General features: G+C 36.9%; 1 protein-coding gene across 1 annotated transcript in view; it reads left to right on the top strand.

The window, feature by feature from the left end:
- LOC149248335 (protein ABC transporter 1, mitochondrial-like) overlaps nucleotides 1-22,527 on the top strand; it is a 158,332-nt gene extending 135,805 nt beyond the window's left edge. The window contains exons 3-4 of the mRNA XM_089449139.1: nucleotides 8,750-8,902; nucleotides 22,354-22,527. Of these exons, the coding sequence (XP_089305265.1) occupies nucleotides 8,750-8,902; nucleotides 22,354-22,527 (327 nt within the window). The remainder of the gene's footprint in view (nucleotides 1-8,749; nucleotides 8,903-22,353) is intronic.
- Nucleotides 22,528-22,798: the final 271 nt, after the last annotated feature.

Below are 22,798 nucleotides of genomic sequence, written 5' to 3'. Positions count from 1 at the left end.
CATGATGTCACCTTTGACAAAGATATGGCTCTCAGCAAGGTGGACAATCCGCTGACTTTGAGTAGCTCTCAAGAAGCCGACACCAGGGAACCGAAAGAAAAGGATGATGAATCAATGCCGGATGTAGAAGAACCCATGGATCTGATTGATCCTCATCCACATGAGCCTTCCTCTTCTAGGAAGAGGCCTTCATGGCTTAGGGGGATACTTGATGATGCTGAAGGACATGCTGCACCCTGAGGAACCTTCCGTCAAAGTAAGAAACTTAACAGGTATCAGGGATACCTGACCATCATGAGCACGATCATACAAAATGAACCTTCATCATTCTCAGATGTCATCAAGCATTAACTATGGAAGGGTGCTATGACCATAGAATATGAGTCTATTATGGAGAATGATGTCTGGGAAGTAGTTCCCAGACCCTGGAAAAGACAATTGTTACTTCAAAATGGCTTTACAAGATAAAGCATGCAGCAAATGGAAGTATGGAAAAGTATAAGGTTCATTTTGTTGCTCGTGGTTTATCCCAGAAGGGAGGTACAGACTATGATATTTGCACCTGTTTCCAGATATACGACCATCCGCTTGATCATAGCCCTTGTGGCTTCACAAGGATGGAACCTACATCAGATGGATGTTAAGACCGCGTTCTTGCATGGTTCTATCAAAGAAGAGGTCTATGTGGAGCAACCTGAAGGATTTGAGATTTATGATTGAAAATCTCATGTATGCAGGTTGAAGAAGGCTCTCTATGGGCTGAAGAAAGCACCCCGAGCATAGTATGAGAGGATCGATAGCTACTTGATGAAGCTGGGATTCACTAGGAGTGAAGCTGGTCCTAACCTTTACTTTAAGGTTAAAGATGACAAGCCTCTCATACTGGTGTTGTATGTGGATGACCTCTTTCTAACAGGTGCAAACCCTCTCATTCACAAATGTAAGAGGGAGATGGCTTCTGAATTTGAAATGAAGGACCAAGGACTTGAAGTGTGGCAGAAGCCAAGGGAAATTTTCCTATCTCAAGGAAAATATGTGGTAAATATATTGGAAAGATTCAGTATGATGGACTGCAAGCCTGTGACTACCTCGAGGATCTTAACTTTTAGAAGTTATATGGTAGTGATGTCGGACCAGACTTGGGAAATGCCTCTGAGTTTCAAAAACTCATTTGCATTGATGTTCTTGGTGAACCTCCGTCCGAACATATGTTTTGCAGTTAGCATTGTGAGCTCATATTTGGTTGAGCCTCACTGGATTGATGCCCAGAATCTTCTGAGATGTCTTCAGGACACAATCTCTCATGGATTAAGATACACTGTCGGAGATGTGAGACTACTTGGATATACTGATGTTGATTGGGCAGGCAGTGTGGTGGACCGTAAGAGCACTTCCGAGTACTGTTTCACCTTGGGATCTGCTTCGATATCCTAGATGAGCAGGAAGCAGAAGTCGGTGGCTTTGAGCATCGCCGAAGCAGGATATATTGTTGCTAGCATAACCTCGTGTGAGGCAGTCTGGTTGCGAAAGATCTTCAGTGAGCTATTTGGATTTACATTGGATACCACTGTGATTCTTTGTAACAACCAGAGGTGGGATTCGATTATTGAGGAATCTCGTATTCGTCAATTGCTCCAGCAGATAGACATCATCTGGGATATGGTAAGTCGATGAGCAAGGAAGCTCCATCACATTAAGATGATGTACAGGTTGATACACCTTGTCAAAGCCCCGAGGAAAGATCTAATCTGTGATTTTCCCAAACGACTTGGAGTCGGCAAGAAACCCTTGTACAAGGGTCCTACATGTTGCATACATTGAGCTCTGGGAGCTCTGAGGGCTTGCGGTTCCTACTGGAGCAACATATGACCACAGGGTGACTCACCCTCCCCTGGTGGTGCACACTGGAACAAGATGATTCGCTCTCTTGTGGGACAAGATGATTCGCTCTCTTGTGGAACAGGATGATTCGCTCTCCTGTGTAGCAGGATGATTAGTTCTCCTGTGAGGCCTGGATTGATGTGTTCTCCATGGCAGCCTGGATTGATGTGTTCTCCACGGCGATTGTAGCAGGATTGATGTGTTCTCCTGTGAGGCCTGGATTGATGTGTTCTCCACGGCGATTGTAGCAGGATTGATGTGTTCTCCTGTGAGGCCTGGATTGATGTGTTCTCCATGGCAATTGTAGCAGGATTGATGTGTTCTCCTGTGAGGACAGGATTGATTAGTTCTCCTGTCGAGGCATCCTACCCATGCAGTCTGGGACTCATGGGAAGTACCTCTCATCTGATCAATGAGCAGGGAAATGAAGTTAGGGACCATAGTAGTACCGATGGACGCATCGTTGTAACTACCGTACTCCCTACGCTAGGATGACCTCCATTGATTTGGGATCAATGATACTGGTTTGGGACCAGTGGTAGGAGTTGTACCATACTATGACGCTGACTTCGGGTCGGTTGAGACTGGTCTGGGATCAGTGGTACATACTCTGAGACTGACTTTGAGTTAGTGGAGGATGATATTGGTCTGGGACCATTGGAGTTGTACTCACTATGACGCTGACTTTGGGTTGGTTGAGACTGGTTTGGGACCAGTGGTACATACTCTGAGACTGACTTTGAGTCAGTATGATACATCCTCGATCATTTCTTCTTCTTCATAATTCGGACAAAAGCAGAGTAGAGCAGAACAATGCAAGAGCAGAGCAGAACAGAGCAAAACAGTACAGATCAGTGCAGGGCAGAACAAGACAAAGCAGAACAGGCAAAATAGAGCAGAGCAGGGCAAGGGTCAGGCTGTACAAGGCAGTGCATTTGATGGATGAATAGTAACGACCGATAAACAGATTGCAGATGAAGTTCTCCATGGTTGAGAGGGAGTGTTAAAATTGGCAACCAGGGCAAAACTTCATGTGGGTCATCTTATTCATGGCTAATAATATTTTTATTAGATTCCTCTCGTCGAGAGGTGTAGGATTGATATAAAGATCATCTGATTCCGATAAGTATTCATGGAGATATGAATTTATTTTGATTATGGAATTATTATCAAGCCGACCTACAACTCATGTAGGCTCAGAAGCCCAACAGTCGCATCTATTCACCCACCAACGTTGTGTATAAATATAAGAGGACTTTTCCTCATTTAGACTCACTCATCTCATCACATCTCTCTCTCTCTTCTGCGCAGATATGAGTCTCTTCTCTACTGCGCTGAAATGGGTCTCTCTCTCTCTCACATGTGAAGCCGGAAGCTGTTGAATTTGAAGTTGCAACTGCAGAAGTAAAGATTGACTTGCGTGGCCTAGAAGATCTCCTCTTTGGAACTGCGCTGTAGGTTCATCTGAACCTCCTTGGAAAGCCGCAACTTTTGGTGGTGGAATGAAGTCAATCCAACGAACGGTTTGCAAGATATCGACTGCCCTAGTTTGAAGCCGGAAACTGCTGAAACTGAAGCTGCAACCGCAGAAGTAAAGATTGACTTGCGTGGCCTAGAAGATCTCCTCATCTGAACTGCACTGTAGGTTCATCTGAACCTCCTCTGGAAGCCGAAACTTTTGGTGGTGGAATGAAGTCAATCCGACGAATGGTTTGCAAGATATCGACTGCCCTAGTTTGAAGCCGGAAACTGCTGAAACTGAAGCTGCAACTACAGAAGTAAAGATTGACTTGCATGGCCTAGAAGATCTCCTCATCTGAACTGCGTTGTAGGTTCATCTGAACCTCCTCTGGAAGCCGAAACTTTTGGTGGTGGAATGAAGTCAATCCGACTGTCAGTTTGTGAGATATGGTTTGCCCTAGTTTGATAATGAAGCCGCTAATGCTGATGCTACTGATCTAGGGTTTGCTACTGCTGATATGAATCAGATTTATTGTACTATTTCTCTCTGCTGAATTATTGAAGATAAAAGAAGATTTGATCAAAGGGTTTCCCCACACATTGTGGGGTTTGTCCCTGGCTAGCCGCCACATCTTGTGTCTCTTGTCTTGGCTTGTTTTCTGTCGATCGTTTAATGTTCTATCTGCACTTTACTTTATGTACATGTGATTGCTAATCGGTGGAATATAATAAGAAAAAGAAGTAAACTGTTATAAGCATAGAACATACCATAACTTAACAAAAAGGTTGCTGGGTTTTTCCCCGTATGGGTTTTCCCAGGGTAAAATAATGTGTTCTTATGTGGCTGTCTCTTTATGACCCTCTGGCATATTGTTGTTGTAGTTCTCTGTTTAATTATTTTATGATGCATAAAGAATGTAAAATAAGATTTGTTTGAGAAAGAATCAAAAGAAATAATTATCAAATTGGAGAACTATTTAAAATTCAACATCAAGAAGACCATAAACAATTTTTTTAGGTACCAAGTATCACACAAGATTTCTAGATAGAGATTATCACACTTCTAGATACTTTAGTAGTCAAATCATTGCATGGAGACGAGCCACTTTTCCCACAAACTAAGGGGTCTCATACACCAATTTGGTGTCTGGCTTGACCATGACCTTAAAATTAGATTGTTATTATTATCATCATCAAAAAATTGAAAGAGTAACTGAAATATGATGGTGAGGATCACATAGTAGCTTTCATGTGGGTCAACAAAATGTAAGGTATTTTTGAATCAAATCCTCTGCTAGGTGAATGAGAAAAAGTATTGACAACCTTTGACAACTTAAAGGGGGAAGCTTATGATTGGTTTCTATAGTGGTCCATAAAATGTGATGCTCTTTCCTTTCACTGACAAAGTTTCATGACTGTCTTATAAAAAATATTTCATGATGAAGAAGACAAATTCATTCATTTAAACAAAGTCTTTCGGTAGAAATCACATGAGAGAATTTTTTGCCCGATGTGTTTCGAACCAACAAGTGTGGTAAACGAAAAGGACAAAAAGGAAACGTAAATGACTATAGACACAAGTGGGAGGTTTTGGCAACTAGACAAAGAGGATTCATAGCTGAGTAATTGCTAAAAATGTATATCCGTGGGTTGAAAGATTACATTTGTAGTGAAATAAAACTATGGAACCCAAAAACTATTAAGGATGCTAGACATGCAAAAAAACTAATGAAACAAAGAAACAAATTCAATAGGCCATCATTCACCAAGGAAAATGAAAATTGATACCAATACCCAAATAGGAAAGCGGTAAACAAATGTAGATATTGAGGAGAGAAATGGTTGAAGGCATAGATGCAACAATAAGAAATTATATACTTACGAGCCAAAGAAGAACTCAGATGCATCTAAGAGCGAATCATAGAGAAGGAAAAAGAAAAAGAAAAAGAAATTGGACATTAGGACATAGATGTGAAGATATGTCATCACGCTACTATAAAATAGTGGATGGAAAGAATGTAGAAGTACATAATATAGACGAGGAAATCATTAGATCATACAACACAGGTTCAGACCATGATGAAACATCACAAAAAACATCACTAGCTTCAATCTCATGTGACAAGCAAAATAGAAGTGAAGAAAATGAACTTAAAAGAAATATAATTACTCCAAAATGCCAAATACAACCATTGATTGCAAAATACGTTCCACCACATCTTAGAAAGGAGAGAATCTAGTATCCAAGAAAGAAACAAAGCAAACATATAGTTCCATTGGTAACCATGATAGGGAAACCACAACTTTAGACCCTAAAGCTTAAATGAGTCATAAGAGATAGAAATATCACAATACTCAATAGATTTTGGTAGTACTCATAGTTGTGTAGACATTGTTGTTACTAAAGAACTTAACCTCTTTTTGTAATCCACCGCCTCACCGTTACAGTCGCTAATGGGAAAAGGTCAAGGAAGTAGGAAAATGTTACAAGTTTTCAATTCAAATAAAGAACTCGAATCACAAACATGACTCTATGCTCTACTGCTTGAAGAAATGGATATGGCATTCAAGGTTCCACTCTCTAGAAGAATCAATTAAAATTAACAAAATGGGGGCAAGAAACAGATAAATTTTATTCGACAAATATGTGCTCAACTACATAGAATGCTATTTACTATTCTGAAGACAAAACATTTCTTAAGTGGGCAGCAATATTATAGGCATAGTAATAAATAATAATAAATTAATTAGTTAATGAAAAGTCAAAGGGTACATACCCCTTCACCTTGTGACCAATTTGTTGGAGCGAACAAAGTTCATTCTTCAAGTTAAATACTCCAGAAGACTTGGAATATGTAGATCTCCATTGAGATACAAGAATATAATATATATATTAAAATGTATGAATAAGAATGATGATTCCATGAGAACGAGAGGCTTGCTTATATACCAAGCAAGTGTCTCTTCATGGAGAGTCATGTCTCATTTAGACATGACTCTTCAACCTAATTACTAATTAACTAATCATTATTTATAATTATTATCATTTACATTATTTTACATTATTTGCTATATATTTATTCATAACATTGCCTTCCTCCTCAAAAAGCTTTGTCCTCAAAGCTTGTTAATGAAAAAGGTTTGATCTCTTTTTTGGCTTCGAATGTCTTTTTGTCTCGGAATTGTCATCTTTGTCGATACATGTTGATATGATCCTCTAAGTGACAAACAAAATTGTCGCACTGAGAAAGGATCAGACCATCCTAGATTAATCTTCTGTGTAATATTCTGATCACTGGAATTTTGTAACGACTTGTCATCATAGGACTGGATTGAGGTTACATCATTCTTCTCTGGAACATCAATTTGTTGTTTCTGTTCTGAATGGTCCCAATATGTAGCATGGTTCTACTCTCATGATTCAGATGCCGATAGGGAACTTTTTTGTTTGACATTCCCTTATGAAGTGTGTGAAATTTTTTTGATTTACTTCAGGGGACGATGTTGTTGAGTTGGTTACAAAACTTTCACTTGGGATGTTAATCATCTGAACTGCAATATCTAAGTGTGTTTTTTCTTCAACTGACTTGTCTTCTTGAGTTGTCATATTCACTGGATCAGTATTCGTTCCCTTATCTTCAACTTGGACTGTTACGACTGGAGATTTCGATACTTCTTCTTGAGTAAATTGTTCTAACTTGTCTTTTAATGCTTTCTTATCATTCTTAAGTTTCTTAATTTGAGTGAGTATACTTTGATTATGGTTTCTCAGACGTAAAAGTTATTTGGTTTCTGATTCATCAACCTTATTTTCAATGTTTTGACTTTTAAGTTTTTTAGCTTTCAAATCTTTGATTTGTTTTAATAATTTTTTATTAAGGTTCTTTAAACGTAAATTTTCTTCTTCTTGTTTTGATAAGTGCTTCTTGAGTTCCTTCTTTGTGACTTTAGTCTTTTTCACTTGTGCAAGTAATTTTTCGACATGGTCCTTGAGGCAAGAAATTTCTTCGTCTTTTTCCATTATTTGTTTGTAATACATATCCACAAGATTTTTATGTTTGTGTTGTAGCGCTTTCTTGTTTTGTTGAAGTTTGGCTATTTTGTCATTCTCTTGATCTTCTAGCTGCACTTTCTTGGTACATTGGATGACATCGTTTTGTAGGAGTAATGATGGACGTTCAACTTGCAATTTAGATTCCATTTTCTTTTCTCCTCATTAAAATCTGCATGTTGTTGCTTAAATATTGTCATTAATTGTCGCTTTGATACCAAATGGAATGAACAAAGTTCGTTCTTCAAGTTAAATACTCCAGAAGACTTGGAATATGTAGATCTCCATTGAGATACAAGAATATATATTAAAATGTATGAATAAGAATGATGATACAATGAGAACGAGAGGCTTGCTTATATACCAAGCATGTGTTTCTTCATGGAGAGCCATGTCTCATTTAGACATGACTCTTCAACCTAATTACTAATTAACTAATCATTATTTATAATTATTATCATTTACATTATTTTACATTATTTCCTATATATTTATTCATAACATCTGTGCTATAAGTAGATCATCATGAGGCTCATTGTAATATCATCATTCTTATTCACTTTAATATGTGTGTGTGTGTGTCTTTAATTATAAACAGGAACTGTTATATACACAGAATGAATTACTTCAGCCATCTGTAGTGAGAACCTTGCCAAACCTTTGGGCAAACAAATCAACAAGCATACAATTGTTTGTAGGCAAAGCTGAAGATTACAATCAAAGAAAGTAACAAATTTGGCCCTGATCATCTAGATTGAAATCCATTGTTCAGAACTAAAAATACCTAAAAATGTAATGCCCTTTATTATGGAAATAATAATAATAATAGTAACCTATGTTATTATGAAATCAATAATAATAATAATAAGTAAAAGATTCTTTCTTAGATCTGGCACATGTTGCTTATATGCTTTGCAAGTGATTGGCCGTCTATGTTTAATCTTTGGCAGTGATAACTTCCAAGAGGATACATGGGTGAGTTGCAATTTTTTTAAGTAGATATAAAGTTTCTTCTAAGTATACATCAAAATTCTATGCATGTTATATAGAGAATGCCGTTGAGAGATTGTTAAGTGTGCAATTCTGACACATCCTCAAGCGAGCAGCAGTTCAAGTTTGTTTTTCTTCCAGATATAAAAAACAGTATAAGGATTTCAAGTTGTTTGCCTCCTGACTCGTCTGAGATTAGACATTCTGAAATAATTGATTAATGAATTATATTCGATATGATTTATTGAAATCCTTTTGCAGGCATAATAAGTGATTTGAGAATTGCTTCAAAGTTCATTTTTCATATACAAATGTGAGTCAGATTAGACTACTTTTACACCTTTTCAATGCTTTGGTTGTCTGCAGATTTTGTCAGCCTTGGAAATTGTTAGACAGGGGGCGGATGTTATGCCAAGACGACAACTTGATAATGTATTGATTGCTGAATTAGGTTCAGATTGGCAATCCAAGCTTAGAAGTTTTGACTATGAGCCATTGGCTGCTGCAAGCATAGGGCAGGTGATTATTGTGTACAACAATCCCGCTGCTAAGAAGCTGTTATCATGTTCTTTTACTTTTCCCATTTCTACCTATCTTTTATTCTTCTAACTAGGATATAAGTTTTAAGTTGTGTTTCATATGAGAAGTTGAATACCATCCTCGTTTTTTATTTGGCCAGAAAATAGTTGACTTTATTATTGCTTAAAGAACAAAATACAGTGGCCTCGTTTATCATCTAGAAGTACCTTGATCAATTTTATAATCATCCTAGCTACTTGCACAGTAAAAAAGAAAAAGAAAAAGCTTACATGGGAAAACTGTAATTTACAAGCAGTTGCTAAACACCAGCAGTCATAAAATACCAAGTCGTGAAGGCAGCACCTTATCCTTGAGAACTCACAGAATGTGAGTGGCATGGCAACAATTGTGATAAACATAAGAGGGATACATATCCAGAATTTAAAATGACCAAGGCACTCTGCCTCCGTTCTCCCCAATCTCCCATGTCAAGAAAAAAAGCCATGACCAACTGAGTGGCCTCCCTCACTTCAGCATCTGCTGCTCTATATGTTTTCTGAATGTGTTCAAACTGGATGGCCTGGAAGCTTCTTCTAAATGTGAGGCCTCTGGAAAGGTTCTCTAAGCTGCAAATTTCTGATATCTACTACCTCTGAAAAGGTTTTCTAAGTCGTAAATTTTTAATCTCCACTCTACCCTGCATTGCATTTGATATCAGCTTAGTCTCCTAAGATAACCCAGTTATCTATTCCAACCACCCTCACAATTCTCATTACTAAAAATGATGTTCATAATTCTGCTATGAAGCCCAATACCTTTACATATCCTAAAAATGATCCTCCTCCCTCTTAAGACCAACACTCCCCCCACACTGGCTCTTTCAGGGATGCCTTGGGAAATTCCATGAAAGAATGCATAGTTTGTTGCAGAGAACCAGTACACAGGAGTATAGTTGTATGTAGTCTGTGTATTTGTGTGAATAATAAGTAATTTTATTATTGAATAAAAAATGAATAGTGATTACAATTCCTCGTGGCGGTGTGCTTATATAGGCGTTGACTGGCCACGAAGATGAGTGGTCACATCTTTTGACCTATGATCCTTCATAATTAATGGGATATTCATTATTATTTTTTATATTTTTTATCAATATTATTATTTTAATATTATTAATTAATTGATATTTTTTTATGAATATATTATTCATAACATTTCCACCCCCTTTAGAGATGCTTTGTCCTCAAAGCATAACAAGAAGGGTTTTCTCTAGTTGAACACATTGCTATGGAATGACATCTTTACTTTGACTTTGTTTGTGCCTGGTGAAGTCCTCATGTGTATTTGTACCTTCCTTGAAGATGGAGGAGTTAACACCATATTATTTATAATGTCGTCCTTGCGAGTTAAACTCCATTAAATGTTCTTCAAGGTTTGTAGTATAGTTTCCTAGTTGTATTAACCATTCTGCCCCTAGAACTATATCCATTTCTTTGAGTGGTAGGGCAAATAGATCTGTTTGTAGCTCTAGTTCTTATATCTGGATTGAAACCTTATGGCATTCTCCTATCTCTTCGAACTTTTGCCTAGTAGCGACAATCATGCTTAGGTCCCTGATTGGGCATACACAAAGATCAAGTTGTCTAGCAAGATCAATGTTTATACAATTGTGAGTATTGCTAGAATCGACAAGTATATTGACATTTCTGCCTCTTATGATCCCTTTAAACTTCACGATTTTAGGGCATAATCTCCTTGTCATGTTTGTTGGTAGAGTAGTAGGCTTAATGTTCTTTCGTCTTGGGGACTGGTTTCTCTGCTTCCGAAGGTGTGGTGGAATGTATTTTGCAGTGACTTGTTTTTGACCTTTTGAAGAATTGCTTTCTTCATCCTGATTTTGTTGGACACATGAGATTGTAGCTAATGACGGTTCCTCAAGATCTGAATCTTCATTGTGTGTGACAACGATTTCTTCATCAGGTTCTTGTACTTCAACTTGCCTTCCATCTACTATTTTATAGTAGCGTAAGGATGTGTCTTCACATTTATGTCCTGGCATCTAGTTTTCTCCACACTTGCGACAATTATTTTTCTTTTTTATCCTTTTCTTTGACTCATTACTTGAAGTGTCTGATTCCTTCTCAACTTCATAAGTATACAATTTCTTGTTAAGGCATCTGTGTCCTGATGTCCATTTGTCTCCACAATACCTACATTTGTTTGATTCTTTTTTACCTGAGTATTGTTGTTGGTCTTCGTCTTCCTTGAATGATGACATTTTGAACTTATGTTTTTGTTCAATAAGCTTTGCTGCATGTCTAGCTTCTTCGATAGTTTTTAGGTTTGTACAATTTCAATTCTGCACGAATATACTCCTTAAGTCCACATTTATACATTTTAAGTAGTTGTTCATTAGTAAATCCTCTTTGTCTTGTAGCCAATACTTCCCATTCGTGGGTGTATTCGCTTACAGACCCTTTTTGCTTGAGATGAACAAATTTTTCGTAGACATCATCTTTTTCTTCGTCGTAGAATCTTCTTAGTAAGACATCCATGAAGGTCTTCCAGTGAAAGGAACGACTGTCACATTTTCCAAAACACCATAGGAACTAATCATGTCTCTGCTTCCAAATTGTTGGATGCGGTCATGATTTTTTCTCGTTCACCTGTTGGAGGGTTTGATTCAAAAATGGCTTCCATTCTATTAACCCTAGACAATAGTGCCTTTATGGTCTTTTCCGTTGTATTTTGGGAGTTCCTTTTTAATCTATTGATAATCTCTTTCTTGAAATTTAGTGTAATACTGGCTACTTGAAAAATATATCTCAACTGGATCAACTGGTCCATGCACAACCCTACTTTACGGGTTGGACTCTTGTTGTTGAATAGTTTGGACTGTTAGCATGTCCACCTTCTCCATTAATTGACTAAGTGGTTCGTTATGGTTGTCAAGTCTTTTGGTGGTTTCCTCAAACTTGTCATCTCTTTGTAATGTCTTTTCTATCATTAATGTTAACTTCTTTTGGCCTTCATTAAATTATGTCTGCGCTTTTTCTAAATTGCCAAGTCGAGATATGTCACGCCATTGATGTCATCTCTACGACGGCTAATGTCGGCTTGTAGTTTTTCATTATTCACTATTTTTCCCTTTTTCCTTGCGAACCCCACTTCCTTTTTTTTAAAATTATATATATATATATATAATATAATAATAATAGTAATTTTTTTTTTAAATTATACATTTATTTCAATTAAAACTATATAATTTTAATTATATAATATAACTATTATATAATTCTAATTATATAACTATATAAATTTTAACTTATATACTGTCGTGATTAACGCTTGTATGAAAAGGTATGAGTATGGCATTGAGGGTGTGACATCGTTTGACAAGCATAGATGTAGGAAGAAATTGCGACAGAGTGGATTGGTCAAACGGTGGATGGAGAGGGATATTCGTTCGATATACAAGTCGTTCGACAGGGAAACACTGCGACACGGATCAGGCAAAATGTTTGACCACACAGGTAAGAGGGAACAAGCCGACACTGTTGTCGATTTGATGGAGTACGTAGATGGTGCAGAACGATGTTACATTCGTTGACAGAAGCACCAAGCAGAGGGCGCAGGGAGATAGGGCAAAGAGCAGGCGTGGAAGAATAGGGCAGAGGAACCAAAAGGCATGCGCAGTGAATTGGTAGATTGGGCACATAGGGATAGTTAGAGGATGACGAGAGCAGTGGGCAGTGGTTTAGCAAAACTTATGTCGGGAATGCGTTGTGAAGCTACGATGGAGGGAAGACAATGTGGCAAGGAACACACGAATGACACAACGAAAGGTGAACAAGCAACATAGTGATGCACAAGCGAGAGGAATGTTTGCTATGATACCAATGTTGTAGAGACCCAGTACGTAGGAGTATAGTTGTATATAGTCCATGTAGTTGTGTGAGTAATAAGTAATCTTATTATTGAATAAAAAACGAATGGTGATTACAATTCTTCGTGGCGGTATGCCTATCAATGTTGCATTAATTGTTGTCGGGATAATATCGACGCGAAGAAAAAATCGTAATTATCGGGAAATAATTAGAAATAATCGTTTGGTACAAAAATATTCATTTTTTTTCAAATTTTTTAATATCTAATCCATCTACAACATAAAATAAATACATTGACACATAAATATGATAAAAGAACTAATATATAAGATGTTTAATATCATTTCTAGTGCTAAAATCACACATAACATTGAATCATGTCCTGAATAGTAAGTCCTGACTCCTGAGTCCCAACTCAGCCTCAAAATATCAACAAAAAATATAATAATGTATCTCATCATGTCATAATGTCATATACAATAAAATGAAGAAAATAACTAAAGTCTAATCCTATTGATTTCCTCTACCCCTCTTGCGAGAAAATGCCACAGTTTTCCCTTTCCCTTTAGATGTAGATGCTGGTGCTGGTGGAGTTGGCAGTGGAGTCTGCTGTGCTCTAGAAGCTGAAGAACTAGAAGTAGGAGCTATAGGAGGTAGACCACGTCCTCTACTAGTGGCAGGGGTAGCCCTGGCAGGTGGTGTCACCTGGAAACATTACAATCTCCCAATCCTAAAATCCTGAAAAACTGATAAGTCTGCTGGATTTTGAATGAAATCTAAAATTCTGCTTTCTCCATATGAAATCCAATGAAGCCGAAACCACTCTCAAACATCTTGAGTCATATCATGGTAATGTTAAAAATTTAAGTAAAAGGATGAATGCCACTTTTACTTTAAGAATTTAACATTACCATGAATAGCATATCAATACTAGGGCCTAGATTTGATCATTAAGCTGCCCCACTAAAAAATTATTTGTTTCTTTCAAAAAAAATTGCATTTCGAACATTTAGCATCCTTTATAAAACCGCGCTGCCCCAAACCTCGGCGATAAATTGGGAAAAAATTGCGATTTTTTCGAAAAAATCCCGATTTCTTCAAATTATCGCAATTTTTTTCGAAATTATCGGGTATAAAAAAAATCCGCGATTATTACTCATGATAATATCGGCTTCGGGAAAAAATCGCGATAAAATGATAATATCGCGATATTATCGCGATTTTCACAACACTGATGCCTATATAGGCATTGACTGGCCATGAAGATGAGTGGTCATATCTTTTGACCTATGCCCCTTCATAATTAATGAGACATTCATTAATTTAATTAATTAATTATTATTAATATTATTTATTAATTGATATTTTTTATGAATATTTTATTCATAACATAGTTGAGGCAGTCATCCGAATCAAGAGGATGAAGATTTATCCTTTTAGGTGCCTGGAACAAATTTCCTTGACCACATGAGGTAATGAGGCCTTAAGCTTAATGACAATCTGTTCTGGTGTAAGGATAACAGATTTGGAATTTGCATATTATCTGGCTAACCAATTTGACCTCAAGACCGATAGCAGGAGGCTGTTGCACTCCTTGCATTGCTTTGTACCTGAAATCTAGTTTTGTAGAGCCTCAACCACCAAATCCCCTTGCAATTTAGGAAATATATTGCTGAGACCTTTCAATCAATTCCCAAACTGCAACAGAAAATTTAAGGTGATGAAAGATATCGACACCATTTTCTTCCTCCAAGCAACACAAAGCACAGTAGCTCAGACCTTGCCAACCTTTTGATTGGAGAACACCCAAAGTTAAAGCTTTATTGTTTGCAGCTAGCAAGAAGAAGACCTTTGCTTTTGGTTGAGCTCGTGAAGACCAAATCTTTTTCCACCACCACTGTCTATGCATTGACTTCTTAATGAGTAATCTGCAACAACTTTTATCCTGGTATACACGAGTCTTGGTTGGCCACCCAAACAATTTGATCCTCCTTTCCATTTAATCTGATCATGGCTCTACTGCCTTCCCCTTCATTCCCCTCTTAGGTGCTCTGGTTCATTTGCTGATAACCATTCTTCATTAGAGGGGAAACTTTACCTTATAGACATCATCGTAAATTTCCTTTTCATATTTTCTGGAATTTTTATGGAAACTGGTTTTGGGATAAATGATAAGCAGAGCCAGAACACTGGCATTACTTCAAGAGAATGCTGTAACAAAATGAGCCTTCCTGTTATATATAACGATCTATTGCTCGATGCTCTGACTTTCTTTTTGATTTTTTCTGTCATCACTTTAAGTTTCCTTTCCTAACCTCTGCTTTTATCAATAATCAGACAGCTCAAGGATTCTGCCAAAGGAAAAGGAGGGGGGACAGTGGCAACCCTATCTAATATCTTTGGGAGGCCTTGAAAAATGTAGAGAGATTTACATCTATCAGTACTGCATATTAAGCATACTGAAGCACGCCTCCTATCCAGGCCAATTTGCATCATGATGAGACAGAGATACAACCAATTTAAACCCTCATATGCTTTGTGTAGATCTAAGCTAACAAGAAGTAAAGACTTTTGTTTCTGAAACGACTGTGTGTAGTGCCTCCTGCACCAATGTTGCTGCACCATGATTTTGTCTATGCTCCTGAAAACCCATCTTCTCTGTTAGGATTGATGATGATAAATTTGGTTTTAATGTGCTAGTTATTGCCTTGGTGATAATTTTGTAAATGTGATTGCATAGGGACATTGGCCTCTAGGATGTACACTCCCTTTTCTGATATGAGCAGTGAAGGTTGTGCTGACAGCTGAAGGAATCTACCTTGCTTCTCTAGACTCCTCCGCTACTTGAGGGTAGTGGGTTCCCACAATGTAATGTCCTCTACGGATTGAGGTAAAATGTGACTCATTAGCCTATCCATCCCCGTAGGCTATAGTCCATTTAAAAGGGGAAACCCCAAAAATACCCATTGCTGGGCAAGTTTTAGGGCAACTGGGCAAAAAAACCCAGAATTGGGGTTTTGAGTAAGATTTACTCAATCATGTAAGAAAATGAAACCCCTCAAGAAAATCTATAAATAGAGGAGGATTGAATTCAATTTGGAGCATCAAGTGTGGATCAATTCATTTGTTTTTGAGCATTAGCTTTGAGGGTTTTTGACCCCTTCTCTCTCTTGTCAATTTTGATGGTGAAAGATTTCACTGTAGTTGACATTTTCTTATTATTTCTTTTTGTCTGGGCACAAGGGTCTCTAGTTGGTCAACGAAGTTTGTTAGGTATTGGCCTTTTGTCTTTTTCTGGGCATAGCAACTTTGTTAAAAGGAACGAATTGGAAAGACAACAATACAACAAGTTCTGTGGGCATACACCTCCCCTGAAGGAAGTATCAAAGTTTTCTAAGTTGTTAATCTCCTCTTCTTGGCAAAGCGATAACCTAAGGCAATGAATTTGTACCAAGAGTAGTGTAACTCTTGCTCTAGGTTTTATGCATCTAAGGAAACAATGTATGATTTAATTATTTCTGTGGACGGGTGAATTAATTTCATCCTCTAAGTGGAAACCCTAAATAACCCCAAAATATGAAATTAGGCTCTTACGTAGGATGCCTGTGGCATAAATTGATTATCTGGGAGGGCGACAATCATTCTGAAGACTCAATGGCCAGATTGGAAGCTATTTTAAGGGACAACAACATTCGGTGATTTCCTGTTGGACCCGAGCGTCAAGCTAATCACATAAGACCGTCAATATGAATATCGAGGATTAATGCATACACGTCTTTTTGTCTTTACACCGACCACACCATGATCAGTTTGTCACAAGTCAACAAAAGGTTATACGTAGACTTAGGAAACTGTGTAGAATCGAATTTTGGAAAAATTGGGGATTTGTATCAGAATTAAATCTGTTTATTGTCGTTTGGTTTTTGGTTGTGGACAATTGAAATCTTACAGTTGTGGATTGGTTTCAAAATTGTTGAAGTACTCAGTATTGTTTAACACTGTTTCCACAATATCGTTCTTTTAATTGCATTGGAGTTATGGAACTTATAATATAAATTTCGCAGTATTAATTGGTATCTTGATTGAGCCACTTTATATGAGATTCTATAATGACCCTAGGGTAAACTAGGGCAAAAATTCCACTGCCTCATTACAGTGGTATTAGAGTGTTAGCATCCTGTCAACTGTGAGTATATGAGCCTTGTATGCTTCCTGCGGATACAAGCAACGTCACTGTAAGGAGAAAGGGGTACTAACTGTTCAGACATGGAGTATAGAGCAGGGCAAGGAGAACATGACCCTGATATCTATTGAACGAATTACTTTAGGGACAACATAAAATGCAACAACAAGGGAAACAAATGAAATTCAAGGGCGGAGGGAGATTGCGCAAGTTTTGGTTCAAGGACATCAACAACTTGCTCAAGTAATTGCTCATCTCACATGACAACAAAATGTTGCTGCAAACAATAGAACCACCAACGAAGATAGTGGTAATCATAACCCTGGTTTGCCTAATAACCATGCAAACAACAAGAAAAGCAACTCACCATTACTCCCTTGGAGCAAACAAAGTTCGTTCTTCAGGTTAAATACTCCAGAAGACTTGGAATATGTAAATCTCCATTGAGATACAAGAATATATATTAAAATGTATGAGTAAGAATGATGTTACAATTGAGAGTGAGGGGCTTGCTTATATAACAAGCAGGTGTCCCTTTATGAACGGTCATGTCTCCTTAGACATGCCTCTTTGTTTAACTAATTATTACTTAAGCAAAGTTTTTCAGTAGAAAACACATCAGAGAAATTTTTGGCCAACACGTTTCAAACCAACAAGTGATGAACCACACTTGTTGGTTCGAAACGCGTTGGCCAAAAATTTCTCTTATGTGATTTCTACCGAAAGACTTTGCTTAATTCATTATGGATCACAGAAGCTTGAATACAGTAATTATTACTTATTTACATATTATTATGTTTATTATTTATTATCTATATTTATTACCTTTATAGAATTATATTCATAACAGTGCCTTCCTCTTGAAAAATCTTTGTCCTCAAAGCTTGTTGATGAAAGGGCTTGATCTCTTTTTCTGCTACGAAGGTTTTCTCGTCTCAGGACAATCATCTTCGTTGATACAAGTTGATATGATCCTTGGAGCGATATATAGAATTTTCGCATGGATGTTAGGATATTCTGACACATAGGAAATAGTTAAGTATAACTTGGTCTAGTGTAGAGTTAGGTAAAGCGTGTTTCTTTACTATGTACTTTTGTAACTTACAATCCGAAGGTCACAATATTTAGTGATCCGACGATTCATTCTCTCCTCGGTATTACCGACACTTGATTCGTGGCTTAACACCCGATTGGTCCATGATCTCTATTTAAAGAGCATGGAGGGTCATTTGTAGGGTAACTGTTCATGGGAGAAGCTTATGTAAATTTTCATTCTTTTATTAATAAATTGCCTGAAGTGGCCGCGTTGGCTCAGGCCGTGGACTGTTTCCCTCTTTGAGGGTTTTAACCACGTCAACAATACTGGTGTATTGATCTGTGATCTGTTTGTGAGCAGTGTCCTTTGGTGTCTTGTCTAAGGAACTTACCCTGTAAATTCCTACAGGGGAAGGATCTGACCATCCTAAATTAACCTTTTGTGGAATCTTTCGATTACTGGAAACTTGTGATGAACTGTTATCGCTGGACTGAGTTGTGCGCACTTCAGTATTCTTCGGAACATAAGTTTGTTGTTTATGTTCTGAGTGATACAGATTCAAAGATTGATTGAAATGTCTGTTCTTGTGATTCAGATGTAAATAAAGAGTTATTTTGGTTTCCCTTATCATGTGTGTGGCAAGATTTTGATTTACTTCAGGGTTCGATGTCATCGAGTTGGTTGCAAAATCTTCACTTGGAATTTCCTTTGTTTCAACATCTGAGTGTGTTTTTTTTTTAAGTGACGTGTCTTCTTCTTGAGTTGTGATATTCACTGGATCAATATTCATTCCATTTTCCTCAACTTGAATTTCTTTATTTGAAAACTTCAACGCTTCCTTCTCAATAAGTTGTTGTACCTTATTTTCCAATGACCTTTTGTCCTTCGTAAGCTTCTCAATTTGTGTTAATAATTTTTCACTATGGTCTTTACGTCGAGAAACTTCTTCATTTTGTCAACAATGATCTTGTCAACTTCTCTTTGCATATTTTGTAGTACTTTTTTACCTTCTTGAAAAATTACTTTTGAGATATCTTGAATGTCTTCTGGCGCTATTGAATTTGGCTTCATTGTAACATCTTGTATTGCTATTTTTTTTTGTATGGAAATGTCAAAAACTTCTTTTTCATATTCAGGATGAAGGAACCTAGGGTTTCCATCCATGGTGATCCTAGAATAATGTCTTCTTGATCATTCCATAGGGATTGAACAGAGAATTGCGATATAAATATATAATCCCCAATGTTTAACTATAAATCAGTTATTTCGTATTGTTTTTTGTCCAAGAAGTTTATTTTTTCAATTATATTTAACTTAGGAATCACCAATTGGTTTGCAATTTTAGGGTTTATATAATTTTTACTTTCAGCGGGAGAGATAGAAATTGTAACAACTTTTCCTGCGAGCGTTCCCTTAATTTAAATTAGCACTTCAGCATAGGTGGGTAAGGTTTCTAAAAATATTCCTTCTTTTGAGTTAGACTCCAATTTTTTTAATTTTATTTTTATTTTAAGAAGTGAACTACTTTTGCGTTCGTCAATGAGCTTTAAGGTTTAATAATAACCCCTTTAAGCCTTGTAATAATAGTCTTTTTCCTTTGTTCCTTTTAAATCTTTTGTATGACTTTCAACACACCTTAAAAAATCTTAATATAACTTTGTTTTTTGTTTTCTTTTCTACAACTTCAGCAATAGTTGATTTTGACTTTAATTTTCTTCTTTAATATACCCCTTTGTACTTCTTTTCTATAACTTTGTATAAAATATTTTTTCCTTTTTATTTATTCCTCTTTTATATTTCAGTGAAAAAGTGTTTCGATCGAATTTTATGATATGTATATACCCTATGAATAGCCTTTCATGACAGTTTTTATTGTGAATTCAATTAGTGAGTTTGGCGGCTCAACATCTAATTAGATTAACGTACTAGAGCCCTTGGACCATACAAGTACTTTCCCACCCAGAAAAGTTAGTTTATCTTCTAAACATGAAATAAAGACTAGATTATTTTTCAAATTTGGTACATATTTAACATTGCTGAGATGAACAATGTTTCAGATTCCATCTCAATCGATACCTTTCCAATTCCTTTGACTGCATAGCTGTGGTTGTCTCCAAGCTCTACGCTTTGGGATAGCCTCTTTACCAGCACGTTAGTAAGATTTCCACAATATCCAGTCATATGTCTTGATGCACACTATCTACCAACCACATATCATCATCATCTGCAATAGAACCTGTTAGAGCATGAAAGTAAAAGAAATCTTTGTCACCTTTAGACATCTTTGGATGTTCATCTTCAATGTCGGCTGCAAAAGCATGATGTTTACCCTTTCTCTTTTTGTTATTAGCCATCTTAGGAAAATCCCTTTTATAATGTCCAAATTTTTGACAACCATAACATTGAATCTTTGACATATCTTTCTTCCTTTGGGGAGGAGGTGATCTTCTTCCTGACTTCTTGTGTTGAAAGCCAAACTTCTTCTTTCCTTTATACTTGAAACGAGCTGCAAATGCTTTAAAAATTTCTTCCTTTTTGTCTCTTAACATAAGCCTTGATTCTTCTTGAGCACAAGAAGTCCGTAGTTGTTCAACTTCAAACAAAGGAGCTTCCTTCTAACTACTTAAACCTGCTGCAAATGCATCCCATGATCTAGGTAGACCGTTAAGTGCTGTAGTCATAAGTTTGTTAGAAATAGTTTCTCTAGTTGCTTGAATTTGTAATTTTATTTGTGAGATCCTTATGAAATATGAAGCCATGGTGTCATCATTTGTCATCCTTATATCACAAAGCTCATTTTTCAAGCTCATGGCTTGACCAACATTCTTGACATTACATAGATTAGTTAGGGCATCATACATCTTCTTGGAAGTATAAAGCATTGCATTGTAGGGAATTAGATGATCTCTAATGGAGTCCACAACAAGACTCATGGCAGTGATGTCATCCTCCTTACACTTTTCCTTCGCTACAGTATCTGCTGGTTTTACAACTTTTCCTATCACAATATCCAAAACTTTCTTTGCAAGAATAAGATCAATTCTATGTTTCCAATCTCTGAAGTTTGAGGTTCCTTCCAACTTGTTCTTAGATTTCATAGAAGAAGCCATGGATGCAAATCAACAAGGACTTCGATACTAGTGATCTTAGTGTTCCTTTCTTCACTAAAGCTCTGATACCATGTTGATTTTCTAAGTGCAATAAAGACTAGCACAATATTTCTGAAAAACTGATAATTACTTTTGTTGTTGATCTTTTTTTTTAAATTATTCCAATATATCATTCAACAATTCAACCATACAAGAATAGTAGAACAATAGAGATCACAATGCCCAAAGAGAAGACAAGATTTACCCTGGGAAAGCCCATCAAGGGAAAAAACCCAACAACCTTTTCAATAGAGAAATTCTTTTGTTTAACAAGAGACGCACCTAGACCTTCTAGTCATTAACTAGGTCACATCTGGTCAAACCCTCCAAGTCAGGCCACACAAATTGGTCCAGCACTTCGCTCTGACTTATCTGACCCAGAATTTTGGCCCTCCTGCGACTGTCAGAATCCCAGAATTTCAGACCCCAGCAACTGCCTATAAATTTTGTCCCTGCAACAGAAATTGCCCAAAAATATGCAAACTGCAGAGAGAGAGAGAGTCTATCCATATGTGCGAGCTTGAGAGAGAGAAAGAGATCCAATTCGTCCTCTTTTCATCCTCCTTGTCCTTCTTGATCTTTTCTAGGATGCCCAAGAACTGTCTTCTTGAGAGAGTTCAAATTGGTGGTGAGAGAATGAGGTTGAGCTGCTTTTATATAGTGATCTGTTGGGTCAAAGCGGTGTGCCCTTTGCTTGGGCCAACTTGACTTGGAGGGAGACCGACTTGACAACTTTGGAGCCAAAAATTTCCATTTCAAATATTCAAATTTTCTTCTTTCAAAAGTCCAAATGGGACTTGACTCAAAATATAATTTTCTTTTGACTCTAGCAATTAAAATATGCTTTACAATAATCAATATAAATACATCAAATGGTAAAATATACATTATGAAAACCGACCATAGTTACAAAATTCAATAGTATGGCACACATATTCTAGTTGTAAATATATCCTTTATTGCTGGTTTACTATGCCTGGAAGACACCTATCTTTTCTTCTACTCTTCGACTTTTAATCATTGCATCTCTGGAAAATATTACATCACCAGAAAGATAATGAATTCGGTGTCATTTAAAACAAGAAAGTTCTATTCCTGAAATTTTTACTCTATTTCATAAAGCTTGATATTGTCAAATTGAGGCACCCTTTTATATTATTGCCTAAGTGTCTTCAGTTGTTTGATTTATATACTGGCAGGTTCACAAAGCTGTTACAAGAGATGGTATGGAGGTTGCAATGAAGATTCAATATCCTGGTGTGGCAGAGAGTATAGATAGTGACATAGAAAATGTTAAACGGCTTCTTGATTACACCAACCTCTTACCAGATGGGCTCTATCTTGACCAAGCTATGAAGGTATCCATAATTTAAGATAGCAACGCAAGCTTTCTATTCATATTATGGTTGTTGGTATACACAGGTTTTTAGCTCTGCTGTTCCTTCGTTTCTTTTTTTTTATACATCAAATTATTTCAGGCTTGCAATGATTGTACACATACAGCTTTCTGTAGTGGATGATAGGCTCCTATACATCTCTATAATTCAGAAAATTTATGACTGTGTGAACTGCAACGTGACCATTCTCTCTCCAGTTATTTGAAATTTGCAAATGATCTGAAGCTACAACTGTTGTGAAATTTTC

Source organism: Pinus tabuliformis, chromosome 7 (genome assembly GCF_031772625.1).
Source record: "Pinus tabuliformis cultivar Carrire ecotype Pingquan chromosome 7, CPIR1, whole genome shotgun sequence".
Classification (NCBI taxonomy): domain Eukaryota; kingdom Viridiplantae; phylum Streptophyta; class Pinopsida; order Pinales; family Pinaceae; genus Pinus; species Pinus tabuliformis.
The sequence above is the reverse complement of the archived record's forward strand: the minus strand, read 5'-3'. Positions and strand labels throughout refer to the sequence as shown.